At 45.4% G+C, this 17,768-nt stretch overlaps 1 protein-coding gene across 2 annotated transcripts; it reads right to left on the bottom strand.

Annotated features, from left to right (window-relative positions):
* Window positions 1-12,936: 12,936 nt before the first annotated feature.
* CUNH8orf33 (chromosome unknown C8orf33 homolog) lies at window positions 12,937-14,991 on the bottom strand. Of its 2 annotated transcripts, none has more exons than XM_032257172.1 (5): window positions 14,880-14,991; window positions 14,480-14,791; window positions 14,233-14,317; window positions 13,938-14,084; window positions 12,937-13,358 (listed from the first exon to the last, which is right to left on the bottom strand). In XM_032257172.1, exons 1-5 carry the CDS (start codon window positions 14,883-14,885, stop codon window positions 13,216-13,218), a joined length of 693 nt encoding a protein of 230 aa, XP_032113063.1. In that variant the 5' UTR covers window positions 14,886-14,991; the 3' UTR covers window positions 12,937-13,215. The 2 variants fall into 2 exon arrangements, with proteins under 2 accessions (XP_032113063.1, XP_032113052.1); XM_032257161.1 differs by having other exon boundaries at window positions 12,942-13,361.
* Between the last annotated feature and the right edge of the window lie 2,777 nt (window positions 14,992-17,768).

Below are 17,768 nucleotides of genomic sequence, written 5' to 3'. Positions count from 1 at the left end.
CCCCAAATACAGATGCTGGGCACCAAGGAAAGCCATGCCACAATGCTGTGTCCCACTTCCAGGAAAGTTAGGGACTCTGCCATGCCCTATACACTGCCATAACTCTCCTCAGGAGTCACCAGGAGCCCCTGCAAACCTGCCATTTTAATACACCAATCTGACAGGAAACAGCACAAACACTTGCAAGACATGCTCTACAGAACCTGTAACTACCACTGCACCAAGGAAAAGGGAGATGTCACATTGCTCCCCAGTGTCCCTGAGGTCATTGTATTCTAGTATAGGGTCCAGCACTATAGGATTCTGTGAGCCCCTCCCTGCTGGTGCAGAGACAAGAAACTGTAGAAATAAAAGACGCAGATACAGAGATACAGAAGACAGTCTGGGCTCAGGGGTCCACTGCCAACCAAAGTGCGGAGAACTGCAGCGACACCGAGTGCCTGAACACTAACTTTTATTGAATACTAAGCAGTGGGCGGGGAATGTAGGGTGATGTAATGGTGGTCGGTGATAGGGTCACATAAATCATGTGTCTTGAACATAGGGGGCCCAGGACTTTCAAGTAGCTGAGTCAACAAAAAGTAATGTGTCAGCACTCTCTGCAATTTTCTTAGAAATGTCAAGGACATTAATTCTTATCTTCTGAGAAAAAGAGAAACCAGTTGCAGAAGCAGGGTGTGAGAGCAGACATGGAATGTGACCACTGAAGCACAGCATTACAGAGAGAGTTAAGTCCCCGGATGTCTGTGGGCTTCCCTGACAGTCATCAGGCCTTGCCACAAGAGCATGGGGAAGCAGAGTTTTCTCCTAACTTCCCCAGGAAGGAGATGTCTCAGTCATTTTGGACATCTCCTTCCCTAGCGGGCTAAACAGTGGGCTCTTTCACAGCATTGGTGCTGCCACACAGCCAAGGAGCCCTCAAGCAGCCCTTATGCGGGTGTGACAGAGGGCTTAGAGCATCTTGCCTTAGGATCATTTTGTTCAAGATGTCACCTCAGTTCCATGCTTCATAACCCGATAGTCATTAGTAAAATTAAAGGTTTTATTGAGTACTTATCTTTATGGTTATAAGTGAGTATAAGATTATATATATGATTATATAAAGGAATAACTATATGCCTACATTTCTAATTCTTTTCTGTCAATATTTATATGGGAATAGGCTGAGGCTTCAGACCCTTCCCATGGCAATTGCGGGGTTCCCCCCATCTCCCCTTTTCTGGTTGATGAGAATCACCATGGCCATCATTTTTGTTGTTGGCTTCTAGTGTCCCATTGGATTCCTCATACACATTGGCAGACAATAAATAAACAACGCAGATGAGTTAACGCTTCAAGAAACATTATTGAACCTCCAAAGGACTTTATCCATTTCATAAAGTTGAGTTTGGATAAGTTATTGCTGATTATGTCAAATTCTCCTGATCCAGGTGCAGTATTTAAATGAGCCTGGAAGGCTTCAAAGATTTGCTCTTTTAATTTAGAGATATCAAGAATCCAGTTGTCATCCCATGCTTTTAAATATCTTCTGATTCCCAGTGATGTTGAGTTTCTTTATAAACATAAGGGATGATAGTGTAGTCAGAAATATTCCAATCACACAGTAACCGCATGCAATGCTCAAGGTTCTTTACTCTGTCTCCCAGCCAAATTGTGCTCTGGCGGAGATCATTAATTTGATTAGCCAATTTTTGATAAATTTGGGCTTGAGAGTCCCACAGTCTAGTGGAATTCTTTTGCCAATTTTCAACATAGTGAGCAGTCTGAACAGAATTGTGAATTGCAACACCAGCAGTAGTCGCTGAAGCAGTGACAGCAATCAATTCCATAATTACAGTAATTAAGGTGAATACAAATCTTTTAGTTCTCTTAAGTATCCCCTATAAAACTTTATTGACTATATGAATAGAAGGGGAGGCTTCCCATGTGTTGTAATGAAACTAGGATCCACACCCCCTCTCTTGCTCTCACAAGGAGAATGTTGTTTTGAGTATCAAAGATACTGTCAATACAAGTGAACAGTTTCCATAAATCACAATAAATAGTTTCAGTGCTGGGAGTGATAATTATTTTTCCAACAAGTAACATATAAGGTGGTTTAACACAACTCCTTATAGGCACCAATTTCTCAGGAGAACAACCTTTTAAGTAGCTCTCCTTCTGTGGAGAATTTTTTGATAGGTTGTATTCCAAAATCTAATTCCAGATATAGCCACAGACAGTTTTCACAATTTTGGATGTTCTAGAGTAACAATAGGGTGAATCATTTTTGTTCCGGGAGAAACCATTCACTTTTCCATCCATTTGAGCGGGTAAGCAGAAACCTATTCTCTTTGTAAGATGACAATTCTCCTTCCATATAATTTAACAAGTACTCATATTTATGACAACGGGTGTTTTGATTAAGACAATTTACCCAATAATATCCTTTTGGGGCCCAATTCCACCATATGAGAGCTGTGTAGTAAAACAGGTTTTAGAGCAAAAGTTCCTTCAGCATCCTTATGTGAGAAGTCCAGCAGCCCCTTGGTTTTATAAGTTTGTGAAGAATTTGACTCATGGGTAACTGCTTGGAAGGAGTAACTACTAAACATATTATGTACCTGACAAGAGGCATTGCCTGCAAAAGGCACTGTCCACACCCAATTTTGATAATCAAACTTTAAACATTCACAAGATTTTCCTATGCACAGTGGTGGAAATTTGTACCCAATAGACAAATTAAAATTCATCCCTTCCTCTTCAGTTGGGCAGGGAATCTGTCATCATTAGGAGCTGGCATAAAGGCACTGTTGTTTGAATAGATCTCCACTGAGGAGTCCATCCATGAAACAGATTGAATTAAAGCTGGAAAAGGAACATAAGCCCAATAAGTATAATTTTGTACAGCCCCAGTGCCGGGTATACTCACCACCACTGTAACTACCATAAAGGCAGCCAAGACAAGATTACCAGTTGTCTTTGGGATTCCTTGTTCTTGTAAAAATTTTTCAACCTGGAGTGACATGATTTTTATCTGACCCCATGAAGGAGGTCTGGAATGTATAGTGTTAGGGGTTAGTGAGTGTGTCTGTGGTGTTTAGACCCTGAAGGTTGTGGGTCGGAGGGCGAGTTCTGTTCTGCTTCCAGAGATTTTTCAGGGTTGGAGCCATGACAGTTTCAGCTGTTGAGACAGCACCCACACAGAATCCTGATTCTCTCCTGGAGAGACACAAGCAAATCCTCTCCCCATGTTATTACATTGTCTTTTCTCTCAAAATTTTGTTATTGAGTTTTGCCACGAGATTAACTAACTGCCCTAAGTTCTCCTTTTTGGATTGTTTATTCAGGTGTTGTTCACATTCTGTTATTTGTTGTCCGTTAGCAAGCTTTAAACTCTTTTTGTTGTTGCTAATAATGTTGCTAAATTGTATTTCTGGGGTTCTACATTCCGTTATTATTTTTGTAACTGAGTTTTTAATATCTTATTCACTTTTTAAACAATAGCTTGCCCTTGTGAGTTATAAGGAATTTCAGTAGTATGACTAATTTTTAAAATTGCATTTTAGGTTTTGGGGTTCATGTGAAGAACATGCAGAATTGTTGCATAGGTACACACATGGCAGTGTGATTTACTGCCTTCCTCCCCATCACCTATATCCGGCATTTCTCCCCATGCTATCTCTCTCCAACTCCCCACCCTACGCTGTCCCTCCCCTATTTCCCCCCTGACAGACCCCAGTGTGTGATGCTCCCCTCCCTGTGTCCATGTGTTCTCATTGTTCAAAACCCGCCTATGAGTGAGAACATGCGGTGTTTGATTTTCTGTTCTTGTGTGTTTGCTGAGAATGATGGTTTCCAAGTTCATCCATGTCTCTACAAAGGACATGAACTCATCGTTTTTGATGATGGCTGCAAAATATTCCATGGTATATATGTGCCACATTTTCCCTGTCCACTCTATCATCGATGGGCATTTGGGTTGGTTCCAGGTCTTTGCTATTGTAAACAGTGCTGCAATGAACATTCGTGTGCGTGTGTCCTTATAGTAGAATGATTTATAATCCTTTGGATATATACCCATTAATGGGATTGCTGGGGCAAATGGAATTTCTATTTCTAGGTCCTTGAGGAATCGCCACACTGTCTTCCACAATGGGTGAACTAATTTACACTCCCACCAACAGTGCAAAAGCGTTCCTATTTCTCCACATCCTCTCCAGCATCTGTTGTCTCTAGATTTTTTAATGATCGCCATTCTGACTGACGTGAGAGGGTATCCCAATATAGTTTTGATTTGCATTTCTCTAATGACCAGTGATGATGAGCATTTTTTCATGTTTGTTGGCCTCATGTATGTCTTCTTTTGTAAAGTGTCTGTGACTAATTTTTTATGGCAACAAACTTTTGGAAAGCTTTGAAGCTATAACAAGAGCCATTGTCTGTTTTAATTTTTTGTGGAATGCCCATAAGCAATGCAAGATAACAAATATTTTTAAACATGAGTTGTGTTTTCTCTTGTTTGGCCCATAGACCAGATGAGAGAAATAACATGTAAGCGATTTTTATAATTTTTGTAAAAGACCACGTTAGTGCTTTAAGAAAAACCTGTTTTGCTTTATTTAATGTCTAGTTCACAAAAGACTAGATACTTTAATAGGTTTACACGAAAAATATTTTTTACAATGTTTTAAAACTTTAGACCTTCAAACCAAAATTTATACAACCTACTTGCACAAATTCCCTTTTATGACATTTTTAGAACTTTCACTGACAAACTTAGACATGCTAAACTTTGTTTTACAACCTTCATTACTAAGGGTGCAATTTTATAGCTTTTTAAATATTTCCTTTTTACCCCTTTATGTCTTTGTGTTTTAGTTTCTGTGCCTCTCTCTTTGCTTTCCTTATCTCTTTCTCTTTCACACACATTCTCTTTCCATCTTTGGACATACCTTAACCATTTTTATAACATTTTTTATAGACAAAGTGGGATGTCTTGGGCTGGTGGTCTTTTACCCTGGTGGCACAGGTGTTGCACTTTTTTGCCTGCAAGGTTTCTGGCACATGGCCTTGAACCATCTTGTTGCTGCTGTTGACTTTTAAGATATTAAGCAGGTTTTGCAACTTACCAGTTAATTAGGAAATTCTTTTCTACTGAGGAGCAAAGCAATATGGCTTGCTTCTAATTGCTCCTTACTAATTTATCACCTAGCTGCTAATTTCTTTCCGTTTACTTAAATAAGATTTTAAAAGAGCCACGTTGAAATATCTTGCAAATCCTTAAATTTTAGTAGAGAATTACAATTTGGGATGTTACTGGTTTACAAAGAACACACAAAATTTCACTGTGGAACACCTGCAGAGAGCAGTGTGTAGGTATGTGGACCTGGCCCTGCACAGCTGCAGCTGGGGGTTTGCATTTGTGCTGCTTCCTCCTCCTGCCCGGGCAGCATTTGCTGGCCTTGGGCTCAGTTAAACACGGCTGGTGGGGTAGCAAGTTTCACTTTTGAATTGGCCTCTGATTACTCTAACAGAGGCATGTCAGGCGGATCTGGCTACTCTTTGATAAAATACAGAGGAGGGTCTGACAGACTCCTCCTTTTTCCTCATTTATTTATTTAGTTAGTTAGTTAGCTGAGTTATGTTTAATTTTCTCAGCCCGGTTATAGTCTATTTTTTCCTCAGCTATGTCTTTATAAAGTAATGAAAGACAAAGCAACAGAAGAATGGAGTAAGAAAGCACAGATAGATTGAAAACTGACAACTTGAATTTTTCCTGTTTCTGAGAGGTGCTTTACTAAATGTAAGTAGCATATCTGCTTTTTTGCCTAGACTGAGCAATTGCTCTCATAATTTTTATCAATGCACGTAATTTGCTAACTTTAAGACCTAACCTCAGTCATGGCTGGACCAGAAATGGAAAGGAAATTGGAATGTTGAGAGGAAAGGTTGAGAGCCTTACAGCAAGGCCTCTGCACAGCTTACTGCACACCAGGTTGACTGGCAGAATGCAGAGCAGGCTTCTGAGGCGCCTGATGCACAGAAGGCAGAGATAGGAGTCAGAGCCTGATTAGCACGCTGAGGCCTACAGCAGGGCAAGGTCTTACCCTCATTACGGGGCTGATAACCATCACAGGGCATAGTCTGAGCCTCATTACCGGGCCGATGCCCATAGCCGGGCAGAGAAGGCTCTGGCCACGATGGTGGTTGCATGGGAGGCTCAACTGAGCTTTGCCAATTAAGCATTTGTAACTCATGCATAACATCTTCATGGTCATCAAAAGGTGGTGCTGAAGGTTTAGGAGTAGCCAGAGACACAAAAGTGAAAGCTGGGTCTGCTTCCATATCAGCAATACCTTCCTCTGTCTTGGCAGTGTCCTCTGGAAAAAGCACCTCAAGGACTACTTCAGCCTCCTCTGAAGAAAGGAAGGAGGAGTCAGCCTCCAAGGACTCTTCTTGTGTCTGCAAAGACTCAAGGACAGTTCTAACAGAAGACCAAATAGACCACGTTGTAACAGGAAAAACATTCCCTTCTTTTTGAGCTGATTTAAGCTGGCCGCTGACCTTGTCCCAATCCTTAAGTTCTAAGGTTCCATCAACAGGGAACCAAGGACAGAACTGATCTATCACCTCAAACAACTGAGGTCATCAGAAGAAACATTAACCTCTCCTTTTTCAAAAAGAATTTTAATAAGATTAAGATAGGCCGAATACTTTGTATTCACTTGTCCCATGGTTACCCTGAATTCCTCTGAGTTGCCCAAGCTTACCACAAGCTTATCAACTGCAGTCCTCAGGAATTTCTCATCCATAAATCCTCTGCTTCCACACTCAAGGTGTATCTTCACACCATGAGGGAGAGGCCCACGTTGGAAAACACCCACGTTGGCACACCAGATATAGGGTCCAGCCCTGCAGGGTTCTGTGAGCCCCTCGCTGCTGGTGCAGAGATGAGAAACTATAAAAATAAAAGACACAGACACAGAGATACAGAAAAGAGAGTTTGGGCTCGGGGGCCCACTGCCAACCAAAGCACAGAGACCTGCAGTGGCACCGAGTGCCTGGACATTGACTTTTATTGAGTACAAAGCAGTGAGCAGGGAAGGTAGGGTGAGGTAATGGTGGTCAGTGATAGGGTCAGGTAAATCATGTGTCTTGAAGATAGGGGGCCCAGGACTTTCAAGTAGCTGAGTCGAGAAAAGCTAATGCGTCAGCGCTCTTCGCAATTTTGTTAGAAATGTCAAGGACATTAATTCTTATCTTCTGAGAAAAAGAGAAACCAGTTGCAGAAGGAGGGAGTGAGAGTAAACATGAGACGTGACCACTGAAGCATCACCTCAGTTCCATGCTTCATAACCCAATAGTCATTAGCAGAATTAAAGGTTATATTGAGTATATATCTTTATGATTATAAGTAACTATAAGAGTACATATGATTATATAAAGGAATAACTATGTGCCTATGTTTCTAATTCTTTTCTAAATCAATATTTATATGGGAACAGGCTGAGGCTTCAGACCCTTGCAACAGCATTTGCAGAGTTCCCCTCCACGTTCTAGGATCCAGCATAATCACCAATTCCACCGCTACTGTCTTCCTGGAAATGGCTGTGACCCAAGTAAGCAAAATCCACAGCAACACAGCTTTTAGCAGATGGCCAAGACCTTGCCAAGCTACCAGCCTATATGAACCCACCTGGCTGGAGAGACAGCAGGGCTCCAGTAAACCTGGCCCCACCAACAACATAAGTTTTTTGTTTGTTTTGAGACAGGGTCTTACTCTAACACCCAGGCTGGAGTAAAGTGGTGCCATCTTGGTGCACAGTAGACTTGACCTCCCAGACTCTAGTTAGCTACCCACCTCAGCCTCCCAAGTAGCTGGAACTACAGGCACATACCACCACATCCATCTACTTTTTGTGTTTTCTGTAGAGACAGGGATTCACCATGTTGCCCAGGTTGCTCTTGCAGGACTCAAGTGATATGCTCACCTCAGCTTCACAAAGTACTCTTGATTACAGGCATAAGACACCATGCCTACCCCCAACGTGATTTCTCTTTTGGATACAGGGTCTCACTGTCACACAGGTTGGAGAGCAGTGGCACGATCGCAACTCAATGCAAACTCCACCTCCCAGGTTCAAGCAATTCTCGTGCTTCAACCTCCCAAGTAGCCGGGATTACAGATGCACATTACCACACCCAACTACTTTTTGTAATATTAGTAGAGATGGAGTTTCATCATGTTGGCCAAGCTGGTCTCAAACTCCTAACCTCAGGTGATCTGCCCACCTTAGCCTCCCAAAGTGCTGGGATTACAAGTGTCAACTACTGTGCCCGGCTCCCAATAAGATTTCTTAGAGACAGTTATTGAACAATCAGCCACTGCTGCCAAGCCACTTTCCAGGTGAACATGATGACTCTAACCTCTGTATCAAATCTAACCCCAAAAATAACCATAATTCTAAACTTAGCCTTTACCAGCCCTGGCTCTACCTACCTGTGTTCCACCTCCCCACTCACCCAAACTGAATTCCAATGGTTACGGAGACACAAAACAGGTGGGCAATGTCATCCTACACAACCCTGGACTCCACAGGCCAATCACATCTGTCCCAGGCACGGACCTGCTCAACAGCTCTTATCAAGAGGATCTAGGGTACTTTGCAGTATAATCTATAGGGACCCCCAACCCCCAAGCCAGGCTCCAGGATGAAAATTGGTGTCATAAAAGCGGAGTGAGCGACATCAGGCAGAGGCTGCCAACTCTGGACCAGGCAAGCTAAGGAACATCAGGTGTAATAGCTCAATGTGAAGTGCCATCAGCACTTAGTTCAGTTCATGGGACAACTCCCTTGTCAGGGACTGTGGGTAACCCCCCATCTGGGCAACAAGGAAGGAGAGCTAAACAGATACCCGGCACAATTAGTGCTTGAAGAATATTACTCAGTTATTTCCTTTATGTAATCCTTTATATATAATCACATATTTGTTTATAGAATTAGTGCCTGAAGAATATCTTACTAGTTATTTCCCTATATATATATATATATACACACACACACATATATATATATATCTTAGTTCATAGTCGGAGGAATGCCTAAAGCAGACACAGTACAGAACATGAATTAAGGGATAAGCAGCTATACATAAATGTATCTTGCTTATAGTCAGAGGAATGTCTAGAGGAGACATAGTGCAGTGCATCATTTAAGGGAAAAAACGGTTACACCAGGACAAGAATCTGGCCCAGGCAGCAGCATTCAGTATTGTAAAGATACCCACTGTATGGCAGGCTTGGGGCAAGAGCCTCTCCTCCTGAAAAAAGTTGTAGTACCTTGCGTCCAGCTATTGTGGAAGGCTGCCCTCAGACAGGCAATCCCATGAGCCTCCGAAGGCTTAAAATCCCTCCAGTATAATCGCGCATTGGTGACTGTATAACTTGTCAGCTCTCTAGCTACTATGCTGATTCAGATCATCCTCCTACAGAAATCACTGGAAGCTGCCAGCAGGTGGCTGTGGACCTTGTCAGCTGCTGCTGCTCAAAGCATCCTCCTACAGAAGCCCTTAGAAGCAGCCTACCCCTAGATATATTGCACACTGCACACCCCTTGCTACACACTGCCCACCTCCTAGCCTAGGTGACCTAATGGGGGTGGACCCCTTGTTTATTGCTCACGTGATTGCTTTGACCCTAACACTGTCCTTAAGATGACCTCACTCACTACTCTTCCCCCATCTGGTACCCAATACAGACGCTCCTGGACATTCGGGTCTCATCTGTCTCAGCTCATAGGTGGCGTGGCGCCCACCCCACCCCCATGGCCCAGCTGTCTTTTCCAGTCCTTCTGTGTCCTGTCTCTTTACTTCTTGGATCCTGCACCTCAATACAACGATAGGGGACACCCCATGACCCTCTAGGGCTGTGGCCCTACAAGAGACCAGTGAGCCCAGGGCCTGAAGACCTCTGTCCTGGGACTGCTAAGCTGTCCAGACAGTATATGACTTGGCGGGACATGTTCCTTGGGTGAGTTCTCTTGTTCAGGAGGAGCAAATGACGCCAAACCCATGAAAACTCATGGACATAGAGTTGGTAAATGTATCAAACATAGTGAACAAAATACATAAAACATTTTCAGCTTTTGAAGAAAAACTTGCAAGCTGCAAAATCATCTCATAAAGCAACCAGGAAGAGTAATTTAAGATCCTCTGTGAGGAAGCTGCTCTGCTCTAAGAATGCCTAAAGAAGAGTTAAAGAAAACCCAAGGTTGTCAAAAAATCCGCTTGTTAACTTGAGATCAAGGGATTTAAATAACATATTAGAAAGCGAGCTATCTCTGCACATTACAAAATAATATGGGGAAGTATGAACAAGCTTCCAAGAGAAATGAGACCTGATGATAACCACGGTGAGTACAGAGACGCCCTTAACTGAGCTCTGCCAGGTTAAGGAAGGGTTTGAGATTAGAGGTGATAGAGGGATTATAGAAGGCAAACAATGATGTTAGTGACAAACAGCTCTGCAAGCTGAGTCTGTATCTATAACCCCAAACCTTAACCTTCACCTAATTTCTAACCCTTAGCCCATCATCCCTAACACCTAATCTCTAACACTAACCACACCACTGATCCACAACTAACTCTAACCCAATCCTCTCACCCTAAAACCTCACCTTCACCCTCTAACCCTTACTCTATCCCCTAAGACTCACCCTAAACCCCCATTACTCTCTAATCCTCTCCATCACCCTCACCCCAACCCCAAACTGATCCTCATGTCAAACTGGGACCCTTAGGCTGGATAGACCAGCAATAGGTGGTTTTAACAGGACCCAGTAGGGAACCCCTGGAGAACCAGAGACACCAGCAAAGGAAAAAAGGAAAGATCTGCCCTAGCATCTCTTTTACTCAGGCACTCCAAACTATGGAAAACATCTGACAGTAAACGGTCAACCACCAATGGGGGATGTGGGAAGGACAGCAAGGTGATGATAAGATCCAAAAGGTAAGGGCTATCCTAGTCCCATCATCCGAAGTCCCTAAGGGACAGTTAATTTATTGGCTCGTTCCAATATGGAAGACTGAACATCAGATCCATGGGGCATCTCATGAGAGACAGGAGTATTAAAAGATTTAGTAAAAGCGTATTTAGGTGAAATGTAAATGAAACAGTGTTTTGATAGCACATAACAAGACAGGGGTGGGGAGTGGGATAAAGACCAGGTCTGAACTGTGAAGTGAACCAGGCTTCTGTTTCCTTGCAATGCAGAGTTCCAAAACCCCTTACTTGAAGCTCTGCATCTGGGTTGTAAATCAAGGAATCTTTTTGAGATCAGACATTTCCTTCCTATGCACAGCAAAGTGACTGTCCTTTTTTTTTTTTTTTAAACATAGTTTTCGCTCTTTTTACCCAGGCTGGAGTGCAATGGCGCGATCTCGGCTCACCGCAACCTCCACCTCCTGGGTTCAGGCAATTCTCCTGCCTCAGCCTCCTGAGTAGCTGGGATTACAGGCACGCGCCACCATGCCCAGCTAATTTTTTGTAGTTTTTAGTAGAGACGGGGTTTCACCATGTTGACCAGGATGGTCTCGATCTCTTGACCTCGTGATCCACCTGCCTCGGCCCCCCAAAGTGCTGGGATTATAGGCGTGAGCCACCGCGCCCAGCTGTCCATGTTTTTAATAAACAATGATTCTCGGTAGGAAAACAGACACTCAAAAGGGTCATTATGACACTTTACATCTGCACAGTGACCATGGAGGAAATCTGTTTCCTGAATCTCTTACCACAGCCTGATGAATCATAGGGCATAGAGCCACTTTCTCACACAAATCTGATGTTTACTTTCCTGGAAGCCAGTTATGCTAAGATCTGGAGGAAGAGTAATCCAGGCAAAAGTAAGACCAAGACCTTGAGGCAGGATTAAATTGAGTTGCCTGAGGAGCAGAGGGGGACCATATCAGAGAGGCCGTCAGGGGAGTAAACACATGCAGGCCTAGGTAGGGCCTTGTACATCAGCCTTCATATTGTATTCTAGGTACAGGAAAGTCATGGATCAGGAGAATGTGATCCACCATACATGAAGAGTCAGTCTGGCTAACACAGCAGGCAAGGTAAGAAAAGTCGCATGTAGAATGAGCAGTAGTGAAGATAAAGAAAACATGAAATATTTGAGATTTACTTTGAAGACAGAGCTGATATGCCAGCTAAAGTACTCAAAGTATATAGTGCTTGAAAGATTGCAATCAAGGATTACACAGGCTTCCTGCCATATCAACTAGATGAGCGGTTGTGTCATTCACTGAAAAGCAGAAGCCAAAGGGAAACTGGAGCTTAATCAAGTGGTTTAAACATATCAAGTTTGAAATGCCTATGAAATACCCCAGTGGAAATGCTTAGTAGGCAGCTGGGGTCCAGGTTTGGGAACTGAGTTGGGGAGACACCAGCAAATACTGAGCCACCAATAAGGATTAGGTCACCTGGAGATTCCCAATTCCATGGAAAAGAGGACCTGAGACTGACATGGCCAACATTTAGACAAGAAGTCAGCTGAGGCTCAATCCAGGTCTCAGGCCAGAATTGTTAGGGCAAGAAGATCCTTGCTCCTAAGAACAGAGCCTGGCCTGGTGGGGGCCATACTGGTTCCCTGAGGATGACACCTGGTCAGGAATGAAGGCAACATGGACAAAGGACCCAGGTGGGAGCCCGGACCAGGGATACCAGACCCCTGCATCTTCTGTACTTTCTCTAACACAGGTGGTCTTTCATCCCTTACCCAATTTTACCAAAAATAGAGATTAGGACAATGTGACATAACAGCATAAAGCACTAAACCATTTAACAGGGATTCCCTTCAAAAGTGAAAACCACTGTACGATTAAATAGATTTCCAACTAATCTTTGTTACCAACAGCCACTTAAGCTAATCCTAAAGACTGACTACAATATTCTTCTGCAATACATTGAACACTCACTTCAATTTATTGTATGTTTTCTAACTGCACCTCTCTCTCTCTTCTGGAAGAGGGAACATTTCATCAAAAAACAAATGAGTTCTTGTGCCTGTCTGATGGTCTCACACCTGCACAACAGCTCCAAATCCTTGGATCAGGCAGGGAAAGACCAACCCCAGGGTTCTCTGCCAACAGAAGTCCTGGAAAGACTCTGCACTCAAGACAAACCCCTACACCACCCCAAGGGAGGGGGACTGTTTCAAGTTGGGGGAGAAGCTAAAAGAAATTGAACCTAAACTCTTCATCAGGCAGAGCAGTTTCCAGAGTGGCTTTGGTTCTCCCTAAAGGGCGAGGCCTGCAGACCCTTTGGCTCTTCTTTCTAGTGGCTTCATCTACAGGCTGCACCTGGGCTGAATAAGCAGCTGTCAGGGGGAGAGAAGCAGAGTATGTCAGGACTGAATAATAACAGCTAACATTATCTGTACAGTATATTTGCCCATACAATTCCAACCACTTTGCATAAATTAACTGATTAATTCCTCAAATTTGTAAGGTTGATATTACCATCACCCCCATTTAGAGAAATTCAGTAGTTTGCAAAAGGTGTTAGTGCTACTATGTGACAGATCCAGGATTTGAACCTAGTTCATATGGCTCTAGGAATTGCATTCAAACTGTTATGGGATATGACTTCATGGCCACTAGAGAAAGCCAAGACACAAAGACATGAGGCAGCTTTCCCCAACCCAGGAGCAGGACCAACATAGAACCAAGCTCTTTCCCCCTCCTCCCAGGGCCTCCCCACTGCTTCCCAGGTTCAGTCCTACAAAGAGGGGAAAGAGAGGTCCATGCTTTATCTCTCCCTGTTCCCTCAGCCTTCCATGAGCCCATCTCCTTCCCCCACCAGCCTTGTTGCTCTGGGCCTTCTTCCTTTCACTCCCCAGGCACTTCCTCCTTAAATTAGGCCTTCCTGAACCAACCAGTTGCTAGCTCCTCACCAGCTCTGAGAGCCCGCAGGGCCTCACGCCATTCGGCTTCCATCTGAGCCCTGTAGTCTCCAAACAAGGAGTGCATCAGCTGCCTCTTCCGGGGCAGGGGAGTTCTTTTGCTGCGCAGGGTTCGGATTGCTCCAACAGCCTGCTCTTCTGTGAATAAAAATAAAAGACTAGTTAACATCTCTATACTGACCTCCTGCCACCCCACCGCAAAGGCAACAACTCCATCCCCTGCCAGCACCTGCATCCAGACAGTGCCAATATTCACATCCCCTAACTCTACAGAAGGGTCCCTTACTCTGTTTAGGAGTGGGTTTCTGCCTCTTGAGGCCCAGCTCCAGCTGCTCCACACACCAAGCCAATTCCTGGGCCAACTGCTGTGCCTGTGATGGATTGGGGGAAATGGCTGTGAGAGGGCACTGGGAAACCACAGCCCCTGGCCCCATCCCATCCCCCTCCCCGCCTTAACTCCGTGGACCCACACCACACGAGCCCGTGGATTCGCACCCGGGATTCCACCCTTCCGGACTGATACCCGCCCTTGCCTGGGCCTCAGCGCTTAGGGGGACTTCCTCTGGGGCGGGTTTCTCTGAGGCCTTCTCGCCGCCATTTGCCACAGAGGCCCTGTTCCAGGTTTTCTTCTTCTTCTTTTGTTTTTTCGACGCTGCGCTGCCTTCATCGCCTAACGGGTGCACTCTGGAGGCGGTGTTACTGCACGTGGGTTGCCCTGGGCAGAGACATACAGCGGAAGGATTCCGGGCGCTAGAAACCGGGTCGGGGAGCAGGTGTCTGCGGGACGCGCGGGGACTCCCCGGGCCTGGGACCGCCGCTGCCTCCCCGGCAGAATGTCCTAGGGCCTGGAGAAAGGGCGACAGCGCAAGGGTCACAGAGGGCCGCAGACGCTGCAAAGCCCCGCCACCCGCGCGTCTTCTCCACACCGCTCACCGCCATGCGCCGCAGTAGCCACCGGAACTACGAGGCGCAGAGTCCGACGCCGAATTCCGTCCTCCAGCAGCGCGCCTGCGACTCCGGGTTCCGCAAGGCGCAGGCGGGGCGGGGCGCGGAGCCGTAAGGGGCGGAGCCTCGGGGCTCCGGGAAGAGGCTGCGGTGGGTCTCGGGAGGACCCCGTAAGCGAGTGCTCCCGGGCATTGATTACGTGCCTGGCACCTTTCCGGACAAAAGTTCAAAGCTCTACACAAGGGTGTGTCCTCTCAAGGCTCACCTTTGGGTGGGGAGCGAAAAGCAAGTGAACAGCACAGGAACAGCTGTGGCGCAGGAGGGGTGTCGGCAAAAACCCCTGGGAGCCGGGGAAGAGACACCGGCCTGGGACCCGGTGCAGCCCGCGACGCTCGCTCGGCGAGGGTCAGGGCGCGGTGGGGTGAGAGGCCGGCGTTGCGGGACGCGGGGGCGGGGTGAGGTCTGAGGTGGAGGGGACGTGGATGGGTTTCAGAAACAGACGCGGGAAAAGCTTTGGACGGAATATGGGCGTGAGGGAGGGTGGCGGCATGGGGAAGGGGGAGAGAGCCCCGTCCCGCTTGCCTTCCCCCGGTTGCTTCCCTCCCTCCGTGTCTTAATGGAGACCTGGGGTCACACGCAACACTCGACCCCCGCCGATGAAGGCCTCACGACCGGGAGGAATTGCCTAGAGGCTGAGGTGAGGCCGAGTGAGGCGCCAGGAGGTGGGTTGGGTTGCTTGAGAAGGTCAGAGTCGGCGATGGCTGATGATTCCTGTCGGGGACACAGGAGTGGAAAGTGGTGTTTCCTGAGACGGTGGGAGGGAAAGTGTTAGCTGCCTGGCCTGCAGGGTCTCAGAGGGCAAAGGTTTGGTCATCACTGATAGTTATTTACAGTAGTTTGACAGATTACCCCCCAAATTCAGCGGATTGAAAACACATATTACCTCATACTTTTCTGAGGGTCAGGGATCTAGCAATAGTGTGGCTAGTGGTTGTAGCTCATGGTCGCTCATGAAGTTGCTTCACCTTTTGAAGGGAGGAAGACTTTTTAGACGTTTTAAAACCACCACAGTTTGGTTTGTGTTTTAGTCCCAGGAGACTGGAGGGAGTGCATTCCATCTCCAAAAGGGCCTTTTTCTGCCTCCGTTGACTGGTCCAAAACTGCTTCTTCCAGAAAACTTTCTCATTCCAGACATCTGCCTGAACACAGGCCTCACACCCGATTCCTTCCTCTTCCCCAGGCAACAGTTCCTATCCATTTATTTCGAAAATAATCTCCACTGCCACCCACCCCCCACCCACCGCCTGCTGCAAGCTCCCACACACATCATCCCCCAGCCTGAACCACTGGAACGAATTACTCACTCATCTCTGTGCTTCCAGTCTCAGTTCTTCCTGTCTTTCCTGAACCACCTGCTGCTACATTGATCTTTCTAAACAAAAACTGACCATAACAGTGGCCATCGCTTCTACCTAAAAATCTTCCATTTTCCCTGGATAAAGTCCAAGGTCCTTAACTGCCATGGACTACCTTTTACCTGACTGTCCAGCCAGCACATGCCCTACAAATCATACATACATAACTATTTCTAGACCTTGCTGTACTCTGCCTCCACTGATCCCCCCCACTGATCCCCTCATTCCTCTGAGGATGCAGCAAGAAGGCCCTAACCAGATGCAGCCCTCCCAATCTTGGACTTCCCAGCCTACAAAACCAGAGGCCAAATCAATGTATTTTCTCTACAAATTGCCCAGTCTCATATAGTCTTTTATAGCAGCACAAAACGAAGCACCTTGACTATTTTTGGCCCTTTGTCTTTGTGTATACTTACTATTATTATTGAGACCAAGTTTCACTCTGTCACTGTGGCCAGAGTGCAGTTGTGTGATCCTGGCTAACTGCAACCTCTGCCTCCCTGATTCAAGTGATTCTCATGCCTCAGCCTCCCAAGTAGCTGGGACTACAGGTTCACATTACCACGCCCATCTAATTTTTGTATTTTTAGTAGAGACGGGATTTTGCCATGTTGACCAGGCTGGTCTGGAATTCCTGACCTCCAGTGATCCGTCTCAGCCCCCAAAATGCTGGGATTGCAGGCATGAGCCACTGTTCCTGTATATGACCACATACATTTTTTAAATCAGCCTTTTTTCCCATTAAAAACTTCTTTGAGATTTTTATAAGAATAGCAATAATTCTATGGAGCATTTGGGGGGAAATTGAATCTCCATATTAAATAAAATAAATCTAACCCAAACCTGGTGTACCTCTTTATTTATGTCGGTTTTCTTTTAGTATTTTTAATACAGTTTTATAACTTTCTCTGTGAATACCTTCCACATTTTCTTAATTATTCCCTGACATGTTTTTAATTGCTATTGGCATTCAAATTGGAGCATAAATCATCTGTATCTTTATGGTATATTAAAAATATTTGCTTTTTGTCCCAGGTTCAAGGCAGAGAGCTCCTAAAACAGTTGGAATTTCCTCAGCGATAAGGGTGATCGGAGCATGTTTTGTTCTGAGGTGACTCTTGGCAAGCCCCTAGATAGCTTAGGACAGTGGCTGGTCACCAGAAAGACCAAGCCTTGATTAGAAGCTTGGAGGTTCTGACCCACCCTTCAATCTCTGGGAACCGAAAAGGGGCTGGAGATCGAGTTAATCACCAATAGACACAATCATGCCTGTATAATGAAACCTCCATAAAAACTCCAAAATGACTGGGTCTTGGCAGATTTTGAGTTAGCTCAGATATCTATATGCCAAGTAAATGGTGTGCCCAATCTTCACAGAGACAGGGCTTTTTGTGCTTGGGACCCTTCTGAATCTTGCCCTGTCTTAATCTGTCTGTTCATTTGTATCCCTTATAGTGAATGG

This window comes from Sapajus apella, unplaced genomic scaffold (genome assembly GCF_009761245.1).
Source record: "Sapajus apella isolate SASKATOON/1434 unplaced genomic scaffold, GSC_monkey_1.0 scaffold3, whole genome shotgun sequence".
Classification (NCBI taxonomy): Eukaryota; Metazoa; Chordata; class Mammalia; order Primates; family Cebidae; genus Sapajus; species Sapajus apella.
Note: the sequence above shows the minus strand (reverse complement) of the source record. Positions and strands in the feature narration are given on the sequence as shown.

Coding starts and splice junctions, on each gene's coding strand:
- CUNH8orf33 (XM_032257161.1), bottom strand. Junction 14,318..14,479: donor CCCTAAGCGCTGAGGCCCAG/GCAAGGGCGGGT, acceptor AATCCATCACAG/GCACAGCAGTTGGCCCAGGA. Junction 13,362..13,937: donor CCTGCGGGCTCTCAGAGCTG/GTGAGGAGCTAG, acceptor TCCCCCTGACAG/CTGCTTATTCAGCCCAGGTG.